Source organism: Lepisosteus platostomus, chromosome 1, assembly GCF_059453375.1.
Source record: "Lepisosteus platostomus isolate fLepPlt1 chromosome 1, fLepPlt1.hap1, whole genome shotgun sequence".
Classification (NCBI taxonomy): Eukaryota; Metazoa; Chordata; class Actinopteri; order Semionotiformes; family Lepisosteidae; genus Lepisosteus; species Lepisosteus platostomus.
Window position 1 is genome coordinate 68,896,838 of NC_142611.1, and position 25,130 is coordinate 68,921,967.

Consider the following 25,130-nt stretch of genomic DNA (forward strand, 5'->3'; position numbering starts at 1 on the left):
GGCAAATTTGTTTCTGGCCCCTATTCACCCTGCGTGGAGTGTCCTCTGAGTGGAAGTCCCCACAAGCACAGGAATGCAAACGCGCGTGGGGTAGAAATTCGTGGATGTGGAAAGGCAGTATTGCCTTCCTAGGTGCCCTCGTGGAGAAGTATTGCACGTCCTCCAATCAGCGGCCCGCACTCCAGCTCGCGGCTCTGTGAAATCTCGTTTCCGGTTTGACAGACCCTCAACCTCCTACCTGATCGACACTGAGCCGGCCGGTGAAGAAGGCTCGTCTTCGTCAGATGGGCTCCTGCAGCACGGGATATTTATAAATCAGACAAGACAAACCAGTGAATAGTTTCATATGGATGCATGTTAACAAGACGTTAATTATAAGCAGAGTTTTGCTATTCGAACAGAGTGCGACACAGAAAGCATCCCAGCTTCCTTAACGCCTTGCCTCAGTTGATTCCTACGTGATGCCTTTATTAAGTCGCTGACATCTTACATCGGTGAATATTAATATGACAGAAATGATACTTTCAACAGATAAATGAAAAGAATGACTCGCGCCCGTAAGAAAAAAAACTACTTATTTAGGATTTAATTGCAGAACGATCGCTTTAAAATATTGGAAACCGCAGTAGATCGTTGCTGGGGTTGTCTCGATTTACTTTCAGGATTCCACCAAATAATAACGATCAGGCCCTGGAGATGGAGGTAGGGTGGAAAACAACGAGGCCCTAATTCGTCGACCCATATTCGTGAAATTACTGACTAAACTGCCATCGCGGCGTGGTAAAAGCCGCGTTTAGCGGTTCAAAGAAAATAATCCACAGCGACTGTGCTGGTGTGTGTGTGAAGCGGGGGCGTTACGACAGAGCAATCACTGACTAATTCCCTCCAGCACGGAGCGACAACGGAGAGCCGTGGGAGTGCGGGCCCTGGGGCGGCCCATGCCGGACCTGCAGGAATCCGGCCGCCAGAACCGCACGGATAACCGATTCGGGTCCAGGCGCCAGCGCGTTGAATTGCACTGCCGGATCAGCCCAGCCGGCGAGATGGGCCCTGCCTGTCTCCGCCTGTGTGTGATGACGTGGGCGGAGAGAGAGTGTGCGAGCCGAGCGGCGGGCGTGGGGGCGCAGGAGTTAATGGGCTCGGAGACCAGGCTGGCGGTGGGCCCCTTCAGCGCGGAATGCACCCTTCGCAGGACGCGCTGTGTGGCGCTGCCTGTGGGCTTTCCAGAAGACAAACTTCTAGAAGCGGCAGAAGGCCGAGGTGAGCGACTGCGGCGCGTCTTCGACCCAATAAAGACGAATTGGGCATTTGCAGGTAACAACTCTGCATTGCCGCCGCTCTTATTGACAGAGAATAGTGAAAGGGGGAGGCTCATGTCCTGTCAGTCCAGATTCTTACCCGCAGAGAGAGGGAATACGATTTGGGGACAACGGAGATCCGGACGTGTCTGTATAACGCTGGGAAAAGCTGTTTAAATGAAATGAAAATCCTCTGTTGAAGGAGGCGTAGGGGCGGCACACGCGGCGCGCTTTGTCATTTGGCAGGAGGTCTCACTCGCCCTGGAAACAGGGCTGAGAGAGCGTTAATCTGACAAACATTAGCACTCGTGTATAAACTCCGAGGAGGGCTCTGACAAGACACGCCAACAGCCAGTCTTCCCCGTCGTCTTTTTTTTTAAAACCCAGGACCTCGTGGTGTTAAAAGTGATCGCCCTCGACTAGCACCGCGAGGAAGATTATATAATGCAGTGTCGCGATAGGCAAATAACAACACACGCGTCATCGTGGTCGTGGTTATTGTGGTCATGACGCGAATGTCCCCATTGAAGGAAACCGGTTTAGCTAGGGTTCTGCTTGAGACTGACCCGAAAATCGAGGCGTGGTTCCGTGACGCCTCTTTTAAACGGCGATTCGGGCTCGGACTCGCTGGTCCATTCGGCTTCTGCCCAGTTTGACTTCCCACCCCCCATAAACGCTACATGCCCTTCAGTTCCAGGTGATCTTGAAACGCAGGCGCTGCGCCGCTTCTCCGGTGCGGTGCAGATAACACGATTCTATCTCGGGTGACGGAGGGCGGCTCGTCTGCGCCCTGCTGCGCTCCCGTTTACAGCCCTTGCTTAAGGGAGATGAGGCGGCTGCGCAGAAGAGTTGACAACTGTTAAAACACAGATCGTCGGGGCAAGGACGAGTTGAACGCCACTCTTTAACAAGACGTAAAATACCCACATCCCGGCAGTCACGAAGGGTGTTTGCCCTTGTAGACCAGGAGTTGTTGTGCTAAACGCAGGTCCTGGCGTTGCTCTGGAGACGCGGTGGTGCCCCGTCTCCTTCTCCGGCAGCTCTTGCCTTATCACATTGTGGCAGTGTGGTCATAAAATAGTGTAGTTAATTAGGGAGCTGCAGATAACACGGGCCACCAAAAGTAAAGTTTCGGATTGTTGCGGAGTTTGTCTGTCCTCTGTACCTAATCTGTCAACTATTAACCTGAGCTATGAACCGGTTTAATATTACCCTGAAACCCGAAGGGTTGAGACTCCGTCTGAATGCTGAGCTCTCGGCGGTTCTGAAAGAGTGTATTATAAAGGTACAACAATGTAATCTGCAGGAACGCATTTGCCGGATTCGGTAACGGGAAACCATGACAGTAATCCGGATTAAAATGGTTCTGGAATAGCAGAAAAAAAATCATTTTCTTTATCAGACAAGGTGGCTTCATTTCAACAACATTGTTGCATTACAGGAGATCAGCACAGTGTGAACCAGATAAGTTATACAAAAATGTAGGATACAGCCCAAACCCAAAACATGCAATAAAAGTACACATTACCTTTCCTTCCTTTTTACCTTCTGCTTTCAGATGTGTGTTTTTAACTCCTTCAGCTGGGTTTCTGGTCTTTAAAGCTGATTTTATTCTTGATAACGACAGTGTGAATGCCCTGCTTTTTAGAAATTCCAACACCTTTGATAATTCATGCATTTGGTTATAATAATAATAATTGCTTACACTTATATAGTGCTTTTCTGGACACTCCAAAGCACTTTACAGGTAATGGGGACTCCCCTCCACCACCACCAATGTGCAGCATCCACCTGAAGCTGAAGTGTATATCTGAACCATCTTGTGGATTAGCTGGACAAAATCGACATTTTCTTCATGGCTGTCTGTGAATTCAGTTCTGACCAATGTTGGAAATCACAGAAGCTCTGCTTGTTTCAAAACAGCCCAGTTCACGTTCCAAGTCTGGAAAGATTCAGGGGAGCTCCAGTACACTACAACCACCTTGAGAAACTGCAGGTGTAATGAGTAACTGTAGAGAGGGGATCAAGCTGAACTCATTCAGCAGGAGGCCATAATACAATTGTGACAAAATACCTAGCATAAAACAGAGGAGGAACAAACACAGAGGGCCCATGCATTCTTTACTGTTTGCTGCCATGATACTTTTACTGTAGGCATGGAAATACTGTGGAACAACAGAACAATTTCTATTTTGGTGTGGGTTCACATTTTAATGTCGGTGTGCTTTGGTTAATATTCCATAAACTACAGATCATGTGGCATTTCTGACTACTGAAAACATGCAAAACAACAAATATATTCAGACTTTTCAGCTGGAGTTTGGTTATGTTTCGGCTCCAGTTTGGAATGAAGGAGACATTTGCCTGTCTTCACTGCAGTTAAGCGTTATTTTGGTTACAACTGTTCATATGAATTGTTGTTTGTACAAAATATTGAAATGCATCCTGGAAGCTACTGGCTGGAACTGGAGTTTTATTGTCATTCTGAAGTCTGCTGGCAACCTTTGGCCTGCAAGTGGTTGTTTTGATGTTTTAGCTGCTTCCTGATTGGTCACACAGTTGGCTTTAAGGTTTGTGCTGTCAGTGTAAGGGGTTGTTAGGCTATAAAGCCGACAACCCCTATGTGCTGAGTAAGCAAACAGAGGGAGATAATGATTCTATATGTTAAAAGATTAGTGGATCCCTGTGAACTTTAACTTAGTAACCACATAACTCACATTTCATTTGTTTAAAATAAAACAAAAGGAAAAAGTGTCCACTTCACTCATTGCTGCCTTGTGATCACAACCACACTCCCTCCCCTTGCCTGCCCGGGTTCAGATCCGGGCTGTGCCCCTTCGTGGGAGGCAGTATCCCAGGCCCATCTAGCGTCGGGGATGATGTGAAATCCACAGGGATTGGGAGTGTCCTGATGGCCACTGTTCCCCTGGCAGACATATCAGAAGGTACCAGGCAGGCAGTCATTTTTCTTTTCACGAAGGTCCTCTTCCAAGAAAACAAAGTCATGTTGTAACTGTGTGAACTAGGTTTTAATTAAGCATTATGTCAAAACGTCTTCAGCGCACGGTTTCCTTCAGGAGAGGGCAGCACAGTAATGGAGTTCTGCGTCGCAGCTCCTACAGGCTGAGCTCGTTCAATCAGATGCTTGCCTCTGGCTGCGATGAGGGTCATGCCTGCCACCTGCAGAGTTCGCCGCCTTCAGAGGAAGAAAGAGAAGCATCTGGGCTGTTCCAGGTTCTCACTTCCCCCAGTGCAGCCTGTGCATCTGTTTCTCGGAGGAGAAGTCCTGTCTGAAACCGCGCCGGTGCTAAATCTGATGTAATCATGCAATTAAAAAAAATGTATATAAGCTTTTTAGAATCTGGCCTTCTTACACCACCCCCTCCCTTTACCAAGGGGTGTCTACCTGTTCCAGCCCGAGCAAAGGTACTAATCTCCACGCCAATCTGCCCTCTAGCATGAGGCGGCCTTCTCTCTGCGGCGCGCGGGGTGAGGGGTGTTCAATCCAAGCAGGCAATCGCAGAAGAAGACGCGTGCTCGCAGACTTGAGCACGGTCACTCTGCAGCCGGAGGGGAAAAAAAGGTTATTTGGGTGATCAGTTGAGCTGAGTAAAAGAAATTTGCTAAACGTCACTTATTTCTCATGGTACAAGCTGAATCCCCGTTTCCCCCCAGTTTCCAGGTATGCTCTGACCTGTGCACGAGCATTCAGTGAATCTTGGGGTCCCTGCCCTGGGGACCCCCACACCTGCTGGCGGTCGCTGTGTAGCGGAGCTAGTTCAGATACGGTGATGTCACCGCCCTCCCTGCGCGTAGCAGGGACCTCAGCTGCCTGGGCTGGGGGTGGTCTCCTTTAGCTCATGCGGCTGGTACCCTGTTGCGTTACGCCGGAGACCCGGGTTCGAGCCCCAGGTGTTGCGGGACGAAACGGGTGGCGGAGGGCACGAGCCCGTGCGGAACTGCGACGGTCACAACCGCAGCCAAGTTCTCAGATGTATAACCAAGCTCCTAGTTGACCCGAATGACATTATTGACGTGAACTCGCTTTGGCTCCGAACCAGGGGGGCTGGCGCTTTTTTAAAGACTGAACCTCATTAGGACTCCGACTCGTAAGCTGGGGAGAAACAAAAACTGGCAAACCTGAGGGTTTAATGAAGTTTGGATTGAGTGAAATTAAAGAGCTTGGATGAAATAAAGCCCTGCAGGTGTGGGGTAACCGGGACCCCGGACCAGGGCTGGGAACCCCTCCATAAAAAACCCAGGAGCAATGGGAGGCCTGGTGAGCTCTTTCTGACTCTGTCTCTGTGCCTCTGGCAGGGTGAAGCGGCGATGCTGTATCTCCGACACTGCCAGGGCCTGCTCAGGGGCTGCCTCTCCAGGACACACAGGTACGTTTCTTTTGAGTAACCTTCAGAAGTTCGATTTAACCAAGTCAGGGTTTTCCTAATCAAGAGTCAAGAGTTCAGCTGGGAAAAACCTTGGGATTGGCTGCTGGCTGGAGGTCTGGGGGTGGACGGCCCTGTTGGTGGCGGCGACCAATGTCTGAACTTAATTGAGACAGGATGTCAAAAAGCGCGTCAGTACATGAACAGAAAACCAGATTGCTGTGAGTCGGAGGACCAGTAGGGGGCAGTGTTCCTCTAGACAGAGAGTATGAAGCCAGAGCCCCGTTACAGTGCCAGGGGGCATTGCGGTGTTTTGCAATGAAGCATTCCCATAGCAGATGTTAAATGTCCCTTCGAGCATTTCTCCAGAGAAGGATGCTAACTTTTATGTGTTTGCTGAATACCTGAAGTCCCCCTGCCTTCATCAAGAGCTTCACTCCTGCCCCAGGGCACATGCTCTGGACTGTTATTTGATTCCTGTGTTCAAGTTTCACAGGAGGACCGCTGTCTCTGGTTCCTCTCCAGAGACTGCAGCATTTTGGCTCACATTTGTTTAGTGAAAAGTTCTTGGGCATTCTGACTAGGAGAAAGAGCTGTCGAAAGATTAGACTCCAGGCTGTAGGATTCAGGCTTCTAGCAGCATGGTGAAATGATATAAAAACTTTTTTTTGTCAGCACAGCAGCAACTGTAGGTGTCATGTTTCTTTCTGGGGTAAACTGAATGTCTGCCAGGCACAGCAGCAGAGGTCAATGTGCTGTGGAAAGCAGAAGAGTACACTCACCCTTATCTCACAGCCCTGCAGCACAGGCAGGTAATGTCTGCCTCTCTATTTGTCTTTGGATTTGTAGGCTTGGCCATATTAGTACTGTTTGTGTGCACCACTCTCCTATTCAAACAAGCTCTTAAAATGCCTGGCTTTTGAAACCTGCATGCAAACCCCAAATTTAAATTCCAGAGATGGCTCTGTAACAGCAATGAAGAAACAAGGCAGAATACAAGAGATTCCAGGTGAATTTTTGAGACCACTGTTCATACTACTTTAATTTTCTAATACCAAATTCACTTAATTTTAATTGCATTGGCATTTTAACATGTTAAAGAGAAAGAAAAGAAATCTTACCTACTTAATGCCAAGAGTGACTACATGGCTTAGACTAGCCTTTGCAAAGAGCTTAAAGGATCCTGATGAAAGCCTAGTATGATCTGAGGATTTTAGATACCTGGCCTGTGCTGCAGCAGACTAAATAGTCTTTCATACTCAGCAAGTTTATTTAGGATATTTTCACAATATCTAGTAAAAAGCTACAATAATCCAGTTATACTTGATTTTTCTTCAAGTATAAGTATCTTTTGAAAAGATTTCTAAAACTGTCTACAAGCAAGGTACAGGGGAACAAAATTACTGTTGCGCAGTGTTCTGGAGCCCATCGAGGGAGAATTTTGCAGTGTAACCTGTGCTGCACCCCGAATGTTGCCTCTATGTACCAACAGTTGAGATTTGTATGTTTATTTAACGCTAGAAAATTCAATTTAAATGAAATTCCTCTGTTGAAGGAGGAGGAGTAGGGGTGGCATGGGTTGCAGAGAGTTCAGCTACACCCTTGGCCTGGAAACCGGGCTGGAAGAGTTTTATTCTAATAAACATTAGTACTCGTTGAGTAAGTTAAAAAAAATGGTGTGTGGAGTGCTGAGGAATAGGCAGTCACACATGGCGTGGTGGAATAACAGAGGAAAAACAGTAATGATAATTGCTTATACTTGCCAGCAGACATATCACTCTGCAACTTACAAGTGGCAGCCAACTGAAGCCCAGCAGGTGTGAGCCTGGTCAGTACCCGGATGGGAGACCTCCTGGGAAAAACTAAGGCTGCTGCTGGAAGAGATGTTAGTGTGGCCAACAGGGGGCGCTCATCCCGCAGTCCATGTGGGTCCTAATGCCCCAGTATAGTGACAGGGACACTTTACTGTAAACAGGTGCCGTCCTTCGGATGAGACATAAAACTGAGGTCCTGACTCTCTGTGGTCATTAAAAATACCAGGGTGTTTCTTGAAAAGAGTAGGGGTGTAACCCCGGCGTCCTGGCCAAATTTCCCATTGGCCCTTATCAGTCATGGTCTTCTAATAATCCCCATCTCTGAATTGGCTTCACTGCTCTTGGGTCCTGGGTCTGTTCTCCTTCCCACTGCTGGTACTGTAAACCTACTGTGTGCACTATGGCTGCCGTCGCATCACCCAGGTGGACACTGCACACTGGTGGTGGAGGGGAGTCCCCATTACCTGTAAAGCGCTTTGGAGTGGAGTGTCCAGAAAAGAGCTATATAAGTGTAAGCTATTATTATTATTATTATCATCATCATCATCATCATACTTGTATAGCACTTTTCTGGACACTCCACTCAAAGCTCATCACAGGTAATGGGGACTCCCCTCCACCACCTGGATGATGTGACAGCAGCCAGGGCGTGCCAGTACGCTTACCAGTCCATTGCAAGAAAAATAAATGGCGATCATTTAATCCTCCCTGCGCGGGTCTTGTTGCTGAAGATCACGCCTCTGCAAATTAGGATTCATTGGATCCAAGACTAGCAGAGGAACTGGAGAGAGAATTCCCAAATTTGCCCCCACGACCCCTGGCCGGAGAGAGTCCTGCGCATCCCTTTGACGCTGGGCCCTGTGCTGTTGCAGGTTGCAGGCGGTGTGTGTGGGTGGCGTGCACGGCCGCTGGCACAGCAGCGATGGTGGGAAGAGCTCAGCGGGCCGGCGGGCCAGGCCCCCTCACTGGAAGCTCACCGTGGCCGGGCTGCTGGCGGGGACTGGCGGCATGCTGGCGTATGGGCTGTACCACAGACAGGTGAGAGGAAGGGGGGAACTGGGCTCGTTTATACCGCCGTGACAAGGAGGCCCCTGGAGAAGACCCACACGTGTGGAGGAGGAACATGCAGACTCCACACAGAAGACTGTGAACCCACAACCGAACCCAGGACCCAAGAGCAGTGAGGCGACAGCACTTGGAGCCGCACTACGGTGACACTTCTTACCACTATGCCAAGTTACACCAAACTGCATTGACTTTCGGTCAGGCGTAAGATCTCCTTCGTGACACCTCCACGTGTTTCCTGCCTGCTGTGACCTCAGGCCTGAGCTTGTGCCAGGGCTGCATGCAGCTTGAGGGCCTGCTTGTACTCCTGGGTCTTTTTCTAGACGTCAAAACAAAATAAAATGTAAAGGAACAAGTAATAGGTTGATTCCATGCTGAAAAGAGAAGAAAGAAAACACAAAGTTTAGGCCGTGGAGCCTTCTTCAGGTGTGTGACCTGAAGAAGGCTCCACGGCCGAAACGTTGTGTTTTCTCTCTGCTCTTTTCTCTTTTTAGCATGGAATCAACTTATTACTTGTTCCTTTGCAGCCTACACATGCTGACGCAGCTACCCACCTGAACTAAAAAAAAAAATGTACCCAAGTCATCAATTAGCAGTGGAGACATCGGTCAGAGCAGGACTAAAAACCAGCAGATACTGGCCCTGCAGGACCAAGGCTGGGGAACCACTGCTGTAGATCCGCTTCCAGGATGCTTATGCCCTCTTCCTTTAAATGGAGTGGCATGCTGGGGACACAATGTGTAAATGGGTAATACACAAGGAAGTGTGGTATTTTAGTACCTTCCCCGGATAGGGATTTCATCAGGGGCGGGGTTAACAGCTTCTCCCACTCCTCCCTCTCTTGTCTGAGTCCTTGTCTGCGAAGCCTGACTCTTGTCTCTCTGCGCTCCAGGTAGAGCAAGCGGATGACCCTGCCAGGACCACAGGGAGCTCGCCGACTGGCCCTCCAGAATTGGCCTATCCCGTTTACACGCAGGACGACGTGACCAAGCACAGGACGCTGGAGGACGGCGTGTGGGTGACCTACAATGGGAGCGTTTACGACATCACCGACTTTGTGGCGGTGCACCCAGGGGGCGACAAGATCATGCTGGCTGCGGGGGGCGCCCTAGAGCCCTTCTGGGCCCTGTATGCCGTCCACAATCAGGAGCACGTGCTGGAGATCCTGGCAGAGTACAAGGTGGGGGAGCTGTGTCCTGGAGACTGTAAGGAGGAAGGGGCGACTTCTGCGGATCCCTACTCCAGCGATCCTCCCAGGCACCCGGCCTTGAGGGTCAACAGCCAGAAGCCGTTCAACGCTGAACCGCCCTCGGAGATCCTCTCCGAGAACTTCATCACCCCCTCGGCCTTCTTCTTCAAGCGGAACCACCTCCCGGTGCCCCGGGTCGACCCCCACGCCTACCGCCTGGAGATCCACGGCCTGCCGCGGGGCCCGGTCTGTCTGTCCCTGGAGGAGATCAGGACCAAGTTCCCGAAGCACACCGTGACCGCCACGCTGCAGTGCGCGGGCAACCGCCGCTCCGACATGAACCGGGTGAAGCAGGTGAAGGGTCTGAACTGGGGCATCAGCGCCATCAGTAATGCCACATGGGGGGGTGCCCGGCTCAGGGACGTCCTGGTGTACGCGGGTTACCTCCCCGGGTCCAGCGCTCGGCACGTGCAGTTCGAAGGTCTGGATGTGGACCCCACAGGGACCCCTTACGGGGCGTCCATCCTGTTGGGCAAGGCGGTCAGCGAGGAGGGCGATGTCCTCTTGGCCTACGAGATGAACGGGGAGGACCTGCCCGCCGATCACGGGTACCCGCTGCGCGTGGTAGTGCCAGGAGTGGTCGGGGCGCGCAACGTGAAGTGGCTGGGCAAAATCGTGGTGAGCGAGGAGGAGAGCCAGAGCCACTGGCAGCAGAACGACTACAAGGGCTTCTCTCCTGGGACCGACTGGGACACGGTGGACTTCAAGACGGCCCCAGCCATCCAGGAGCTGCCCGTGCAGTCGGCCATCACCGTGCCCCAGGAGGGCGTCGTCCTGGGGGCAGGCCAGGGCACTGTGACCGTGCAGGGCTACGCCTGGAGCGGCGGAGGGAGGGAGGTGGTGCGGGTGGACGTCTCTCTGGACGGCGGAAGGACGTGGAACGTGGCCAGACTGCAGCACGGAGAGGAGGGAGGAGCCGCGCCAGCGCCGCCTAACCGCTCCTGGGCCTGGACACTGTGGGAGCTGAGAGCCCCGCTGCCCCCGGGCGCCCGGGAGCTGGAGATCGTGTGCAAAGCAGTGGACAGCAGCTACAACGTGCAGCCGGACACGGTGGCGCCCATCTGGAACCTCCGGGGAGTCCTAAGCAACGCTTGGCACCGGGTCCGGGTCAGGGTGAGTGAGGACCAGAGCAGGACAGACTAGCCCCGCAATAACACCCAGCCTTGTATCCTCAGGACAGAACACCAGCTCATGAACCCGTCCCAGAGTGCTCTCTGTAAGAATGGGCCAACGAACTGACCCAGAACCCATCCCAGAGCACTCTCTGTAAGAACTGGCCAACGAACTGACCCAGAATCCATCCCAGAGCACTCTCTGTGAGAACGGGTCCATATCCTGACCCAGAATCCATCCCAGAGCGCTCTCTGTGAGAACGGGTCCACATCCTGACCCTGAACCTGTCCCATAGCGCTCTCTGTGAGAATGGGCCGACAGCCTGACCCTGAACCCGTCCCAGAGCGCTCTCTGTGAGAACGGGCCGTCAGCCTGGCCCAGAACCAATCCCAGAGTGCTCTCTGTTAGAATGGGTCCACATCCTGACCGAGAACCCGTCCCATAGCGCTCTCTGTGAGAATGGGCCGACAGCCTGACCCTGAACCCGTCCCAGAGCGCTCTCTGTGAGAACGGGCCTACAGCCTGACCCAGAACCCGTCCCAGAGCGCTCTCTGTAACAATGACCGACAATCTGCCCCAGAACCCGTCCCAGAGCGCTCTCTGTGAGAACGGGCCGACAGCCTGACCCAGAACCCGTCCCAGAGCGCTCTCTGAGAGAAAGGGCCGACAGCCTGACCCAGAACCCGTCCCAGAGCGCTCTCTGCGAGAACGGGCCGACAGCCTGACCCAGAACCCGTCCCAGAGCGCTCTCTGTGAGAACGGGCCGACAGTCTGACCCAGAACCCGTCCCAGAGCGCTCTCTGTGAGAACGGGCCGACAACCTGGCCCAGAACCCGTCCCAGAGCGCCTTCTGTGAAAATGGGCCGACAGCCTGACCCAGAACCCATCCCAGAGCGCTCTCTGTAACAATGACCGACAATCTGCCCCAGAACCCATCCCAGAGCGCTCTCTGTGAGAAGGGGCCGACATCCTGGCCCAGAACCCATCCCAGAGCGCATTCTGTGAGAACGGGCCAACAGCCTGACCTGGAACCCATCCAAAAGTGCTCTCTGTGAGAATGGGCCAACGAACTGACCCAGAACCTGTCCCAGCACGCTCTCTGTAAGAACGCGCCGACAGCCTGACCCAGAAAGAGAAGAACTTGTAGCCTGACAAGGCAGGATGGCTCACAGCAGCAGTAGTTCGAGATGTTGAATGTCATCTCTTAACTTGACAAGTTTACTAGCACATCTTAATTAGCATCCTGCTAGCACAAATACATCAATTAGTTTAGAAGAGGTATCACTGCATGTGTTTTAGTTAATAAATTAGTAAATACCAATGTTAGGATACAGGGAATCAATACATGCTTGTTGTACTCCAGCTGCTCTGTTTCAGAGAGTAATTTAAGTTTAAAAAGTAACAGACACCCATTAGAACACTTCAGGATTGTCTGCTTATTGAGCTTTGCAAACAGAAGATACTTAAGGTATTGATTACAAAGTCATTTTGCACAAAACTAATTTGAAAGCTGAAAATATCAGTGTAGTTTCTGAGGATAATTGGCTGCAGTTTGAATCTGTTCTTCTCAAAGCTTCTAAAAGCCATTATGGCTTTAGTGTTCCCTTACCATTTTTAAAAAATCGTTTTCCTGTGCGACTGGACAATCTCTGGTCTGTAAGTGTTCTGAGATTATAAACTGGTTTGTTTTCAAACTACACAAACCGAGCAGGATATTCTGGTCAGATTGGCACATTGTCGTACGTGTTATGAACAGACAGCCACAGAGAAGCTTCGGTTCAAATAGCGAAGAGGAGGGCGTGTGTGAGGACGGTCACTCTTCAGGGGACGTGTGAGGGTGCGTGGGTCCATTTCAGAACGAAGAGGTACTCAGTCACCCACCACGCTGATGGCGAACATCGGAGCGAAGGGTGACCCAGTGAAACATGCTCACAATCTACTCACGTTCAAGTATAACAAAGAGGTTTTTTTTTTTAAAGTGTTGCTTTTGTGCCAACCTTCAATTTAAGCCTAAGGGTAAACCAAAGTACACAATGATTGTGTAAGAAAATTGTTGGCCCGGCAGCAGATCCATTCAGAGAGTGGAAACTGAGACTCGTTAAACCCTGGGCTGCAAGTGGTGTCGGTGAGACATGCACTGCCCCTTTACTAATCCTACCAGTTCATCTGACTGGCGCTTCCATCCAAAGCGATTTAAAGGTTCTCTCGTTTTTACAACTGGTTATCTTACTGAAACAGTACAGGTGAGGTACCTTGGTCCAGGGTACAATGGCATAGTGCATCACCTAGGATTCAAACCCACAACTTTCCAGGCTGGTTGTTTTCAGGGTCAAACGGAGGCTCGTTCAACCCAGATTACAAAAAGATACTGACAAGTAATAACAAACTCTTTTGTTTTTTACAGAATGCAGGATAGCTTAAAAACAACTGATGTTGACCATAGTCAGTGAGGTTTGAATGAACATCCTGTAAGGCTGTAGTTCCTTCTAGCTTTAGTTAGGCGACAACTTGATTACTTAGGTCTCGTTATTTGAGTGGCAGGACCATTGTGTATCTATCCAGGCTGAAAGTGCTTTCCAGGAACCGTGCTGGGATTGCACTTTTTCTGAATGAATTTACAGACAGAATAGACCCTGAAAACTGATTTATGCTATCAAAACTGGGTCCAGACTGAGACTCCCAAACTGGTATATATACATTTCATGTGATCAGCATTTGCTCGTATCTGATTTAAATAATATTTCAGCAACAGAAGAGACATGTTGTATCTTTTATTCTGTATACAGCATACGATCTAAAACAATCAGACCCAAGTGTCTTAAAGATGAAGAATGTGGACCCTTTTTGTCCAACAAGTGTAAATTATTACAAAGAAATAAGAGCCTAAGTGCTGTTAAATCTGTGATTTTCCTAAAACGGCTTGCTTTCCTTTTTATGATGCTTAAGAGGTTTAAGAGGTCTTATATTTGAGTGGCAAGAGAGACAGTGTCTCACCGTTCCAAGGTGCCTTCACAACACTGGGTACAAAATCTGTGAATGAACAGTTCTACCCCTCCACCCGTTTCATCTCAGTCTGACGCACAAGAACGAATGTAACTGAATCGTGTTTTTCCTGGTGTGATTTTCCTCTGTGAAGAATAAAGATTTTTTTCCCCATCAGTGTCCTGCCATCTTTTGCGGTGGTATGTAGAAGTGCAACATCTTCTTGTCTAATGCCTCTTCATTTAGAAGGCTGTTAATCTGGACTTCTTCCCAACAGCAAGATGTGGCTTTTAGTGACAGATGAGCCATGCTGACCTTCGCTCTGGGTGGCAGACAGCCACACGGGCTCTCTCCTTCAGCGACGGACTGCATCCCATGGACACGAAGGCACGCTGATGCTTACTCGCACGTAAAAACTGTTGCCCAGAGCCAGATAATGGAAAGCTAAGTCATGAGAGGCAGACTCAAATCCTGAAGGGTCTCAGTTTTCAGTTTTTAACCTTGCATGTTAGTTAAATAAAATTGGTTCCCTTGACACATAGAGGATGTTTCTTAAGGTCTTTGGCAATCAAATGACTAACTTCATTAAAAGTGGTTACCACTAAATCACTTTGGAGCCAGGTTAGAGAGAGAGAGATGGTACATTGCTGTGGTGAAATAATTAGCTCCACTGTTAAGGGCTCGGGTGGAACAAAACCAGAAGCTGATGCTGAGGCAGGCGAACCCAACTTCTCCATCTCCTAGGGAGGGTGGGAAACTGCAGACTTTCAGAGAGACAGAACAAAGGCCCTGTTCTCTCCAGAGGCTTGCTTCTTTCAAACTTCATGCAGTTTTCTTTTGGGAAATGTCTTCGTTTGGGGGTATTGTCAAGACAATTGGCAGTCAGAAGCCCATTCTCTCTGTCCTTTGACTTATTTCAGTATAGGACACTCCCATATTCCATATTGCCATTCCTGCTGGAGGCCTCTACGTTCTGTAAAGGCGATCAATCTGAGTAGAACTGAAAAGGAGATTCGAAGACCAGCGTTTGACACAGAGCTAAAGCTCATCTGTGAACCCAGTCCGCTCTGTTAGAGGCTGTTAAAGGCATAACAAACCCAAAAATTAAAGTACTGAATGTTTATTTATAGCCAGCAGCCATATCACTCTGCAACTCACAACTGGCAGCCCACTGAAGCTCAGCAGGTGTGAGCCTGGTCAGGACCTGGATGGGAGACCTCCTGGGAAAACTCAGGTTGCTGCTGGAAGAGGTGTTAGTGGGGCCAGCAGGGGGCGCTCACCCTGCGGTCCAAGTAGGTCCTAATGCCCCAGTATAGTGACGGGGACACTATACTGTAAATAAGCGCCATCCTTCGGATGAGTGGTAAAACCGAGGTCCTGACTCTCTGTGGTCATTAAAAATCCCAGGGCGTTTCTCGAAAAGAGTAGGGGTGTAACCCCGGCATCCTGGCCACATTTCCCATTGGCCTTTATCAATCATGGCCTCCTAATAATCCCCATCTCTGAACTGGCTTCATCACTCTGCTCTCCTCCCCACTGATAGCTGGTGTGTGGTGAGGTACTGGTGCACTATGGCTGCTGTTGCATCACCCAGGTGGGGCTGCACACTGGTGGTGGTGGAGGGGAGTCCCCATTACCTGTAAAGCGCTTTGAGTGGAGTGTCCAGAAAAAGCGCTTTATAAGTGTAAGGAATTATTAATTATTCATTGAGAGTTTTAGTCACAGTAAATTTGGATTAACGGGACGAGGAGGATCGAAGATCTGCGGATGAGGAGTGGCCATGGGGCATCTGTAGAGCTGGAAATGGGGAGGAGGAGGGAGGCAGGAGATGTATGTGAGAGAGAGGAGGGAATTACTGCATGTACAGGATTTTTTATGTTCTAGGTGAGGAAATGACATCAGGATTGATTACAAATTACTGACAGCTGAGGCCGATTGGAGTTGGCCATTGTCACCCCCCAAATTTACATTATAAACTCCATTTAAAAATGGTGTGGTCAGGCTCTAGGCCCCTGTGGCGGCGCTGTGTAATCCAAAGAGGACAGCATGATCTCGAACACAGGCCTCTACGCCTAGTCTTCATTCCTGCTGGCCTCTCAACGACTTCTTTTTAATTATCTCAGATTAACACGACCTTTAGCTACAAATTGAAGACCACTATACTAAACGGAGACTAGTTTGTCTATGGTACAGAGGTGGAGACCTGCAGAGTCAAAACTCCAGACCACTGGCATTGGAGCAGTTTATGTCTGTCACCCTGTGCGGACTCAGGCATGTAGTTTCGCATTCTGTGTGACTATTGTATGTCATAGAAGCTACTCCTTCCCAACACGTGATCATCATTTAGGAGTACAAATCAACAGCATTTATTCTGTTAATATAGGAAAATGTATCTAGAAATATGGTTGAGGGGAAAAGCCTCCTATCATGACAACACAGATACAGTAAAGGGGAAAACCTGTCCATTATCAACAAGTGTTGCTACAACTTCCTTAAAGAGTGAGAATGTGCCGACCTACACCACCACACTGTCATTAACATGTCTATGGGTGGTAACTCTAGGCCAGGTATGGTCAAAGGAATTCCATCCCCTGCTAATACAGACTTGCTAAAAATACTGAATTGTTTCTTAATTGCTCAACAAACCCAGGTGCTTTAAATCACTTTGAAAATTAAGAATTAATTGGAGCAAAGACCTGTAGTGGAATAGAAGTACCAAGCCTGACCAACCCCAAACCAAGTACTGCAGTGACCATGTTGTCTTCGCGAAAGTCCCGTTATAGTATTGTCCACATTTTTCAACACTCAGTGGATATATTGGGCGAAGATTATTATTAGCAGCCTTGCCATCTTCTCCAAGACAAGGAACGGGGGAGGGGTGCATTTATTTCCTTCGCTTAAATAAGACAACAGCCTAGCAGTAAACACAAAAGCAGAAAACACGCGAAAACTCACCTTTGGTACCTCGCGCATCCAGACCTGTACTTATACACCGCCGCTTCCGCCCCCTTGCCGGAAGTACATTAGTTTACAAGATGGCGACCCCCTATGTGACAGATGAATCTGGTAAGTGTCGGTTCTTTCATTGTAGCTGTCTCTGGCCGTGGAGATCGAGTGAAGTACTGACTCCGTCCTAGATGTTTTGGCATTCCCTGACTGTTTTCCTCTTTGTTTAAAAACAAAGTCACACGGACAGCCGCAGACCGCGCTAGACAACTTACTCAGAGGGGAAGGATCGGTTGGCGTGAAGTGAGGACAGGAGACTGAGACGCAAGAGACTTGTATTAAGAACCGATTGAAACTGTGGTTCCTAAGCGTTTCTTTAAAGAAGGTTATAAAAATAAGCCCCCGAAAATGAGATTTGTAGCTAGATATGGTGGGAGAAGAGCGCACTTCTATCATAAACGAAGATGCTGTGATATTTGCTGTTTAAGGCGGTTGGTTTGTTTTGATTCTTAACACTTAGAAGCTCTTTTTAAGTTCACATCGTAAATCCGAAATTGATCGTTGACGGTAAATGAGTACGACATCTTAATAAATTAACGTAGGGCCGTTTGTGTCTTGGACACACGGTTATCGTGTCTGAAGCAATTTAGCTCTCTGCCTTTTAGCCTTCAGCTATTGTGATGTATCTTTTTTATCTTTTGTACATTTATTTCCATTGGTAGTGCAACAAGCACCGTTATGAGAAGTAAACTACAGTAACAGAGTGGCTATACTCTCACACGACATCTACTGGTTGAGTGGTAAATATTTATAACCTGATTTACCCCTTAGCCGTTCGGGACGTCTTATTTACAGAACTGCAAAAACCTAATACCGTTTAGATGGTGAGAAAATAATCAGCTAATTATTGAAAGGGTTTGTGTTCCTGCAGTGGAGAGTGAACAACATTCAGAGTTCAGAATGCGAGGCACCGTCAAACGTTTAATGGTGGCTTGCACACACGTGTCTCCCCAAAACTATTACAGTGTGCAGACGGCACTTTCGTTTCCAAATCCAGCTGGGCTGCTGGACAGAGCCGATTTCCTCTGTAAGGGGGCCGAGACCCTGAACTAAGCAGGAGTTTGTCCGTCTTGAAAAGGAGGAAACGTGCTTGATTTGTGTGGGAGGGCGGAACCAGTAGTGGGCAGGTTTCGTTTTTATTTGAGTGCACGTTTAACCAAGGGGGTGTGACTCCATCCCAAGCCATAACCGTGACGCAAAGCATCAGCAGGTCCGACGTGTGGGGGCTTCGACGCTGCCGAGCCGCTGGGGAGAGACGGCTGTGCTGGGTTGTGGTGCTCCGCAGTGCTGCGCTGACTGCCTCCCCCTCCTTCTCTCTGGGCCAGGGAAGTACATTGCGGCCACCCAGCGCCCGGATGGCACCTGGAGGAAACCACGCCGGGTGAAGGATGGCTATGTGCCCCAAGAGGAGGTGCCAGTGTGAGTAGACGCCCAGTGCCAACGGGCTGCATGGACAAAGTGCACGAATGTAATCTCGCCAGCTGCTATATCGCAATGCAGCGCACGACTGGCAGCCCACTGGAGCCCAGCAGGTGTGAGCCTGGTCAGTACCCGGATGGGAGACCTCCTGGGAAAACTCAGGTTGCTGCTGGAAGAGGTGTTAGTGGGGCCAGCAGGGGGCGCTCACCCTGCGGTCTGTGTGGGTCCTAATACCCCAGTATAGTGACGGGGACACTATACTGTAAACAGGCTCTGTCCTTCGGATGAGACATAAAACCGAGGTCCTGACTCTCTGTGGTCATTAAAAATCCCAGGGCGTTTCTTGAAAAGAGTAGGGGTGTAACCCTGGTGTCTTGGCCAAGTTTCCCATTGGCCCTTACCAATTATGGTCTTCTAATAATCCCCATTTATAAATTGGCTTCATCACTCTGTTCCCATTACCTACAAAGCACTTTAAGTGGAGTGTCCAAAAAAGCGCTATATAGAACTGTAAGGTGATTAATCTGCAATATTAATGTGAAGCTGCGGAGGCAATATTTTGGAACTCTGTGTTGGAAGCCTGCTTATTCCTCTAGTTTAGCAAGTGGCAAAGGTGGTTTGTTAATCTGCCCTTGTCTGCCAGTGCCATCTCTTCTCTGTTAATTGAACTTCGTTCCACACTGTACGAAGGGGTTGATTACTGGACTGGGGGAATGAAGCTTCCCTCTGTTTCCAAAACGCCTGGCAGTAACTCCCAGGGTTCCCTGTGTGAGTATTCTTAACTAAACCCAAATTACTACACCCAAAAATATAGTGAATGTGGTGTACATTAACTCCTCCTTAATTTCCTGTTTGTCTCACCTTCGCTACACTAACAAGTGGATTTCAGTTGAATTTGCTGGTGGGTTCTTTTTCCTTTCACGATTCAAAGGATACCTGCGCAGGCTTTTAGCAGCAGCTGTTTAAGGATGATAATTTCTCATTTATTTGGCTGATGCCATCAGATAAGATCACTTTATCGGCCATATTCAATTTGTTTGCATTAGGAATGTGTCTTTTCACATACCCCAGCTTGCTCTCCATGAGACACACAGGAGAGAAGCTTGGGGTCAGAGCACAGGGTCAGCCATCTATACAGCACCCCTGGAGCAGCTGGGGTTAAGGGCCTTGCTCAGGGGCCCAACGGAGTAGGATTCCTTTACCGGCCCCGGGATATGAACCGGTAACCTTCCAGCCACAGGCACAGATCCCAGCCACAGAGCCACGGCACCACCTTCACATTACATGACTTACATTTGCACTCATTTGTGCGGCTGATTATTTTGCTGAAGCTGTTCAGGTGAAGTATCTTGCTCAAGGGCACAGTAGCAGTGACTCACAGTGGATGTGATCCCACAGCCATACAGTTACAAGTCCAAAACCCTGACTGGGGCTCAGCAATATGGCCTAAAATGTATACCACGGTATAATTTTATTTTTGGATGGTAACGATGTATATCGCAATATAGAAAAGTTTCTCATAATTTCAATAGAACATGCTTTAAAAGGAGCACAAAACTTGGATAGTAAGATTTTATTGCCTGGAGTTAAGTATTAGGTTATTATTAACTGTTGGTTAGCTACTGTGTGGTTCTATTTTTCGCATTAAACTGAAGTAGAAGTCGAACATTTTAAGATTTTTTTTTTTTGCAGAACTGAAACAATACAATAAACTTATGAACATGAATTAAATAAGTAAATATGTAACACTTCAAATAAAATTCTTATAAACCTAAATATGTAATACTTCTTGTAAAACACTAAAATTACAAAAATAAGTTAAAAAATATTCAAGCGTTAAAGTAATAACAAATGGTTGCTTAGTGTAAAAATTTGAAAAAGAGCGGGCGTTCCACACACTTCAGGTTACGTGCCAGAAAGACGAGCTTGTCAGCAGTGCAGATCTGTGACGGGACACCCTCCTTTTCAGCAATCTCGTCGCTTGTTCCCTGCCTCTCCACGTCTCCGCGTGTTTGTGTTTGCAGACGGGCACGCCGAGCACGAGCGTTTGTTTTCACTGAAAAGGGGAAGGGGACGCCCGCGCGTTTTTATGTGCTGCAATGACCTCAGATGCGTCATAAACTGGATGTCTGAACCACCGAAGCTCAATAAATCTGATCAGATTTCCAAATATCAGCAAGATGAATTATATAATTGGACCTGAAATACGGCAGAGTTTTAAATTATGACCAGTCAATAGTAAACATTTCCAAACCCCGTTTTGCGACAATGCTGGCGGCACAATCTATGTAAACATAAAAATCCATTCTCTAACGGTATGAACGGTATAGCCAGATCCATATCATGGCACATAATTCTACCGGTATACCGCTCACCCCTAAGCCTGACTGTTGCACCCATGCTCTGGCCCAACCAGGACTGTAATAACCAAGAACAGGATGCACTACTTTACACAAAGGGCAGTGGGAGCAGGGAACAAGCTACCCAGCCAATACTGTGACTTCTTTCAGGAAAGGGCTGGATGAGATCTTGCGATCAATTAACTACCAAACAGGCTAGGCAGGCCTGTTCTTTATATTTTTAATGGGATCAATTCAGCCCCTTTCAAAGGTCATTATTCGTTGATCATTTACAAAGATCTAGAAAACCTGCTTTATTCTGTGCCTCGAGGACTGGAGTTGTGAACCTGTGCTCTGTGAAAAAGAAAGAGCTCATGTTGCTTTAACCGGTTGCCTTTGACCGACACTCAACCTGTCTCTCTCCTCCTTTCCCTCTCTCTCTCCTTCTGGTCCGTCCCTCACCCCCTGTAGCTACGAGAACAAATACGTCAAGTTCTTCAAGAGCAAGCCGGACCTGCCCCCTGGCATGAGTCCGGAGGACGCCGCTCAGGCTCGGCAGCAGCAGGGGGCGCCAGCGAGGGGGGAGAGCGAGTGCGCAGCTGGGCTCTCCAAGACGGCCAAACGCAACCTCAAACGCAAGGAGAAGCGCAAGCAGCAGCAGGACAAGGGGAGTGGGGAAGAAGGCTGCCCCCCGGTGGAGGCTCTGGGTGCTGCGGTGGAGAAAATCGAAATCAGCGGGGGCGGGGGGGGCGGGGACAGTGCGCCCCAGCAGAACAGCACCCCCCTGGCTCAGCCTGAGGGGGCTCAGACAGCAGCCGCGGCCTCTGAGAAAGCCAAGAAGATCAAAAATCTCAGGAAGAAACTGCGCCAGGTGGAGGAGCTGCAGCAGAAACTGGACTCGGGAGAGATCAAGCAGCCAACCAAGGAGCAGCTGGAGAAGCTGAGGCGGGCCCAGGGCCTGGAGGCGGAGCTGCGGGAGCTGGAGCGTGATTCGTAGGGAGGCCTGTCTCTCAAAGGGAAAGGGATGGTGTTTGTGGGGGGAGGGGCAGTTTGGGGGGGGGGGAGGGGGGGAGTTTACAGTACTGGCAGAAATATAAGCACCCATTATAACCCTTGATTGTGCCTGTAGATTTGCCCCTGTGCTTCATAAGATGCCGATCCACCCGGAGCATCTACTGCTTTAAAGTTTTGTACTGCAGCATGTACATACAACAGGCTTCGAACATTGGAACAGTGACTTGCGTCAAGCCACGGCTCTCGAGCTGTGACCCGCAGAACCCCAGCGGTGGTGGCAGATGCTCCTTTCTCATCCGAGACCAACCCCAGTCCTGCAGGCCGTGACCGCAGGGCCCAGGCTGACCTGCTGGACACGGTTGCCGCTGGACCCCTGTCTTCTCCCCAGAGGAGGGCTTTGCTCTGATGTTGCGTGCACCTGACGGGGGTCATGGGATACGTCGCCCGTGCAACCGGGTGAGCGTGCACGATCACCATGGCTGCGAGCTGGGAAATGGGAGCGCTATCTGCAGTGGACCTCAGGCTGACTTTTCCTCAAATGTACACTTCAGGAGCACGTCCAGGGGTGCTTGCTAGTAGTGCAGCGCCCAGACCATTGTTGACCAACAGAATATATTAGCGACTGGAGAGCAGCGAGAAGAACGAAGGGTTTTCCCTTGATAATTTCTCCTGGGTGCAGCTCAGCGTGGAGAAATATTCAGTGCCAGGCAGCCAGACCCCAGGCCACACTTCCCAGCTGTACGGTAGCTTCTCCTGACTCGTATGACAAGGGGCGGCCATGCCTGTCTCCCAGGAGAGGCACAAATCAGTGGGTGTTGTAGGTTATCCTTCATAATGCATGTTTCTCAAGACATGGGACAACAGCACTTCAGTTAGTTTAGCAGGTCATGGAATAATTTAAGTAATGAAATGATCATTTCACAGTCCAGCAGGGTGCTCTTAAACCTATGGCTATAAAGAACCTAGACCTGCGTTGTCATCAGTCCAGTGTTCCCAAGCCGAGTTCGAAGAGCAGCTGTTGACTGGTGCCAGAAGGTTTCTTAAGAAACTGATACCCCTGTAAAACCTGTTGGGCCGTCACCCCCACTGGAGCAGGGAAGGGTGTCCCAGGTCAACTGTGCTGTGAGAGAGAGAATATTTTTTTATTGGCCTTATTGGCATGAATTTTTCTCCCTTCTCTATTGGTTTGTTCAAACCGCTCTGAGGCAGTTTTAGTGGTCAAAGTTATTTACTGACGCATTGGGTATTGTGGAAAAACATTTTTAGTATTTTTACTTAGTTTTTAAACTTAATGAAGTTCTTTTGTTTCAGATCACATTGCTTTTATATTTCTTTTATTTCTAAGAAAGGCAAAATTTCTTTTGCCCTCAGAATAACCTTAACCTTTTACAGTGGGACGTTTTGCCCATTAAAGCAGCGGCTGGATGGGTAGTCGCCGATGTAATGTTGGCCGTTGCCACAGAGAGGCGAGTGTCCTGCCAGCTGGTCATTTTGCAGACCAAGATATTTCCAGCAGCCCCTAAACCAAATGTTTGAAAGTAGAAAGTAAATAGACGGCGCAACATAAATCAAAAGCAGAAGATGGCTGATGCATTGGAGTTAATAGAGCAATGCAGTACAACCAAACAGGGTTCCCTGCTGCTTCTAAAACATGTCTTGTGAAAATAGTACAGCAGTTTGCACCATTTCTTAATTGCATTGCTAATGTGTAGGTAGTGGACACAAAGGTCCACTCTTGCAGTCATGTTGGTCATAACTGTGGGCACCCAGGTCTGTCCAGAATTTTTAGACACAACCCTAAGTATGCTGGAATGATATTTGCTTAATTCATGCATGAGCCACACCTGTACAAACTGAACATGGAGCGGTATTTTGCACAGACCCTCACTTTCAGCAGTGAGACATCTGTAAACATGTTGTAAGAAATTTGTGCTTGCACAACCCAAGCCTGTTACTAACCTGTTCCTGGGCCCTTTGCTTGTCACCACTGGCCTGAGTGACTCTCTGAATGACCTAGGAGGTAAGTTGTGGTTTAGGTGTGCATAGCATGTCTCTATCCTCTGCCTTTTAACACAGGTCCATTTGGTAGTGTCCAGCTCTGGGTGTTTCTTTAGATCTCTACAAACAAGTATTCAAGTTAAATGACCGCTAATTGAGTATTTATCAACTCTGCACAATTCAGATTTTACATTTTAGTATAGTTATCCACCTTCTCAAGCTTGTTTTCAGGTGACTTATTAATATGAGCGTGTGTGAGCTGGGGGCAATCCACAGTTGCTCACAGAAGGACATGGATGATGTCACTGCTGTTAATTGGTCATTACAGGTGGTTGGATGTGCCAGTTTTCCAGAATATAAATTGCAAATTGGAACAGCCAAGGGTGTTCCTGTGCCCTGGGTGACTGGGGGCTAAACGTTAATTAGATCGGATAAAAGATTTGATTTTGATTGAAACTAGAAGGGATCATTTTGAGACCAGAGCTTTGTATGATGAAACTGTCCCACTGTTGTACAGTCAATAGGTTCTTTTCTTTCCTTTAGGAGTCGATCAAACTGATTGATCCCCTCTCTCTCTCTCTCTCTCTCTCTCTCTCTCTCTCTCTCTCTCTCTCTCTCTCTCTCTCTCTCTCTCTCTCTCTCTCTCTCTCTCTAAGGGTTAAAGATCTTGTTCTTAGTTCAAGTCAACAATGACTCAGTGTATTAATCTGAACAGATTGCTCCCAGCCTCCCTGTGTTTCACCTGTTAGTACAAGATGCAGCACCAAAGTCTGAGTGTGAGTCTTGTCTTGGTGATGTCAGGGAGTACTCTGAGAGCTGCTGTCTTCTAAAGGACAAGTCGCTGTTATTATTTGCTCTTGCACTGTTTCTGTGTTTTATCCTCCTCACCATCAGTAACTGTTCTGCCTTTTTTGGGGAGTGAAAAAAAGTCGCATGGTCCCTTAGCTCTTTCATGCAGCTTCGCTGAGGTTTTATTAACTTTATTTTAACACCTGCCTTCGCACACGTGTCGGGTTCTCTCCAAAAGGGATGTTTCTTCTTCAGGGAACCTCCCTAGCTGTGTGTGGTGTTACAGTGTTGATGATGTGCAGAAAACGGTCAAATGTTTCTTGGGTGCCTGTATGTATTTTTATGATGGTGCAGTGAATGCCATGGATAGGGGTAGGGGTTGGGGTGGCGTTAAGACTGTCAATAAAGTCAGCGCGGTCTTTTTTTAAAGAAAAATGGGGTACGCTGTGGTTGTTTAGTCTTGCGTCCGGTTACTCCCTCAGCCGCTCAGGAGGGACATCAATCAAGCCATCGGGCTCTCCCGGGGATCTCGGCTCATCCACAGTCCCTCCTGTCGGGAGACTCCCACACTGCTGCTGTGAGCGGAGTCTGAAGCGTGAGTCCGGCAGAGCTGTGGCCTGTTCAGCACCTGCGACGCATTACTCAGCTGTTGCTGGACG

The 25,130-nt window shown here is 48.9% G+C and overlaps 2 protein-coding genes and 1 long non-coding RNA gene across 5 annotated transcripts; 2 read left to right on the forward strand and 1 right to left on the reverse strand.

Annotated features, from left to right (window-relative positions):
• The first annotated feature begins 285 nt into the window (after nucleotides 1-285).
• Nucleotides 286-14,080, forward strand: suox (sulfite oxidase). 3 transcript variants are annotated; one of them, XM_088634973.1, is made up of 4 exons: nucleotides 286-1,314; nucleotides 5,616-5,686; nucleotides 8,370-8,535; nucleotides 9,455-14,080. In XM_088634973.1, exons 2-4 carry the CDS (start codon nucleotides 5,628-5,630, stop codon nucleotides 10,952-10,954), a joined length of 1,725 nt encoding a protein of 574 aa, XP_088491099.1. In that variant the 5' UTR covers nucleotides 286-1,314; nucleotides 5,616-5,627; the 3' UTR covers nucleotides 10,955-14,080. The 3 variants fall into 3 exon arrangements, with proteins under 3 accessions (XP_088491099.1, XP_088491109.1, XP_088491119.1); XM_088634983.1 differs by having other exon boundaries at nucleotides 286-1,260; XM_088634993.1 differs by lacking the exon at nucleotides 286-1,314 and adding an exon at nucleotides 4,764-4,787.
• Nucleotides 13,853-16,915, reverse strand: LOC148678613 (uncharacterized). The gene is made up of 2 exons (XR_015939532.1): nucleotides 16,862-16,915; nucleotides 13,853-15,703 (listed from the first exon to the last, which is right to left on the reverse strand). It is a non-coding gene; the product is annotated as an uncharacterized LOC148678613 (long non-coding RNA).
• On the forward strand, nucleotides 16,869-24,906 carry pym1 (PYM homolog 1, exon junction complex associated factor). Its single transcript, XM_088635073.1, has 3 exons — nucleotides 16,869-16,972; nucleotides 18,238-18,331; nucleotides 21,142-24,906. The coding sequence occupies exons 1-3, from the start codon at nucleotides 16,942-16,944 to the stop codon at nucleotides 21,665-21,667; spliced, it is 651 nt and encodes a 216-aa protein (XP_088491199.1). The 5' UTR covers nucleotides 16,869-16,941; the 3' UTR covers nucleotides 21,668-24,906.
• Nucleotides 24,907-25,130: the final 224 nt, after the last annotated feature.

What these genes read in the sequence shown, in the direction of transcription:
- pym1 (XM_088635073.1), top strand. Translation starts at nt 16,942, where the DNA reads ATGGCGACCCCCTATGTGACAGATGAATCTG. An exon ending in CTATGTGACAGATGAATCTG is followed by an intron (nt 16,973 to 18,237) that starts GTAAGTGTCGGT and finishes TCTCTGGGCCAG; the next exon opens with GGAAGTACATTGCGGCCACC. An exon ending in CCCCAAGAGGAGGTGCCAGT is followed by an intron (nt 18,332 to 21,141) that starts GTGAGTAGACGC and finishes CACCCCCTGTAG; the next exon opens with CTACGAGAACAAATACGTCA.
- suox (XM_088634973.1), top strand. Translation starts at nt 5,628, where the DNA reads ATGCTGTATCTCCGACACTGCCAGGGCCTGCTCAGGGGCTGCCTCTCC. An exon ending in TGCCTCTCCAGGACACACAG is followed by an intron (nt 5,687 to 8,369) that starts GTACGTTTCTTT and finishes GTGCTGTTGCAG; the next exon opens with GTTGCAGGCGGTGTGTGTGG. An exon ending in ATGGGCTGTACCACAGACAG is followed by an intron (nt 8,536 to 9,454) that starts GTGAGAGGAAGG and finishes TCTGCGCTCCAG; the next exon opens with GTAGAGCAAGCGGATGACCC.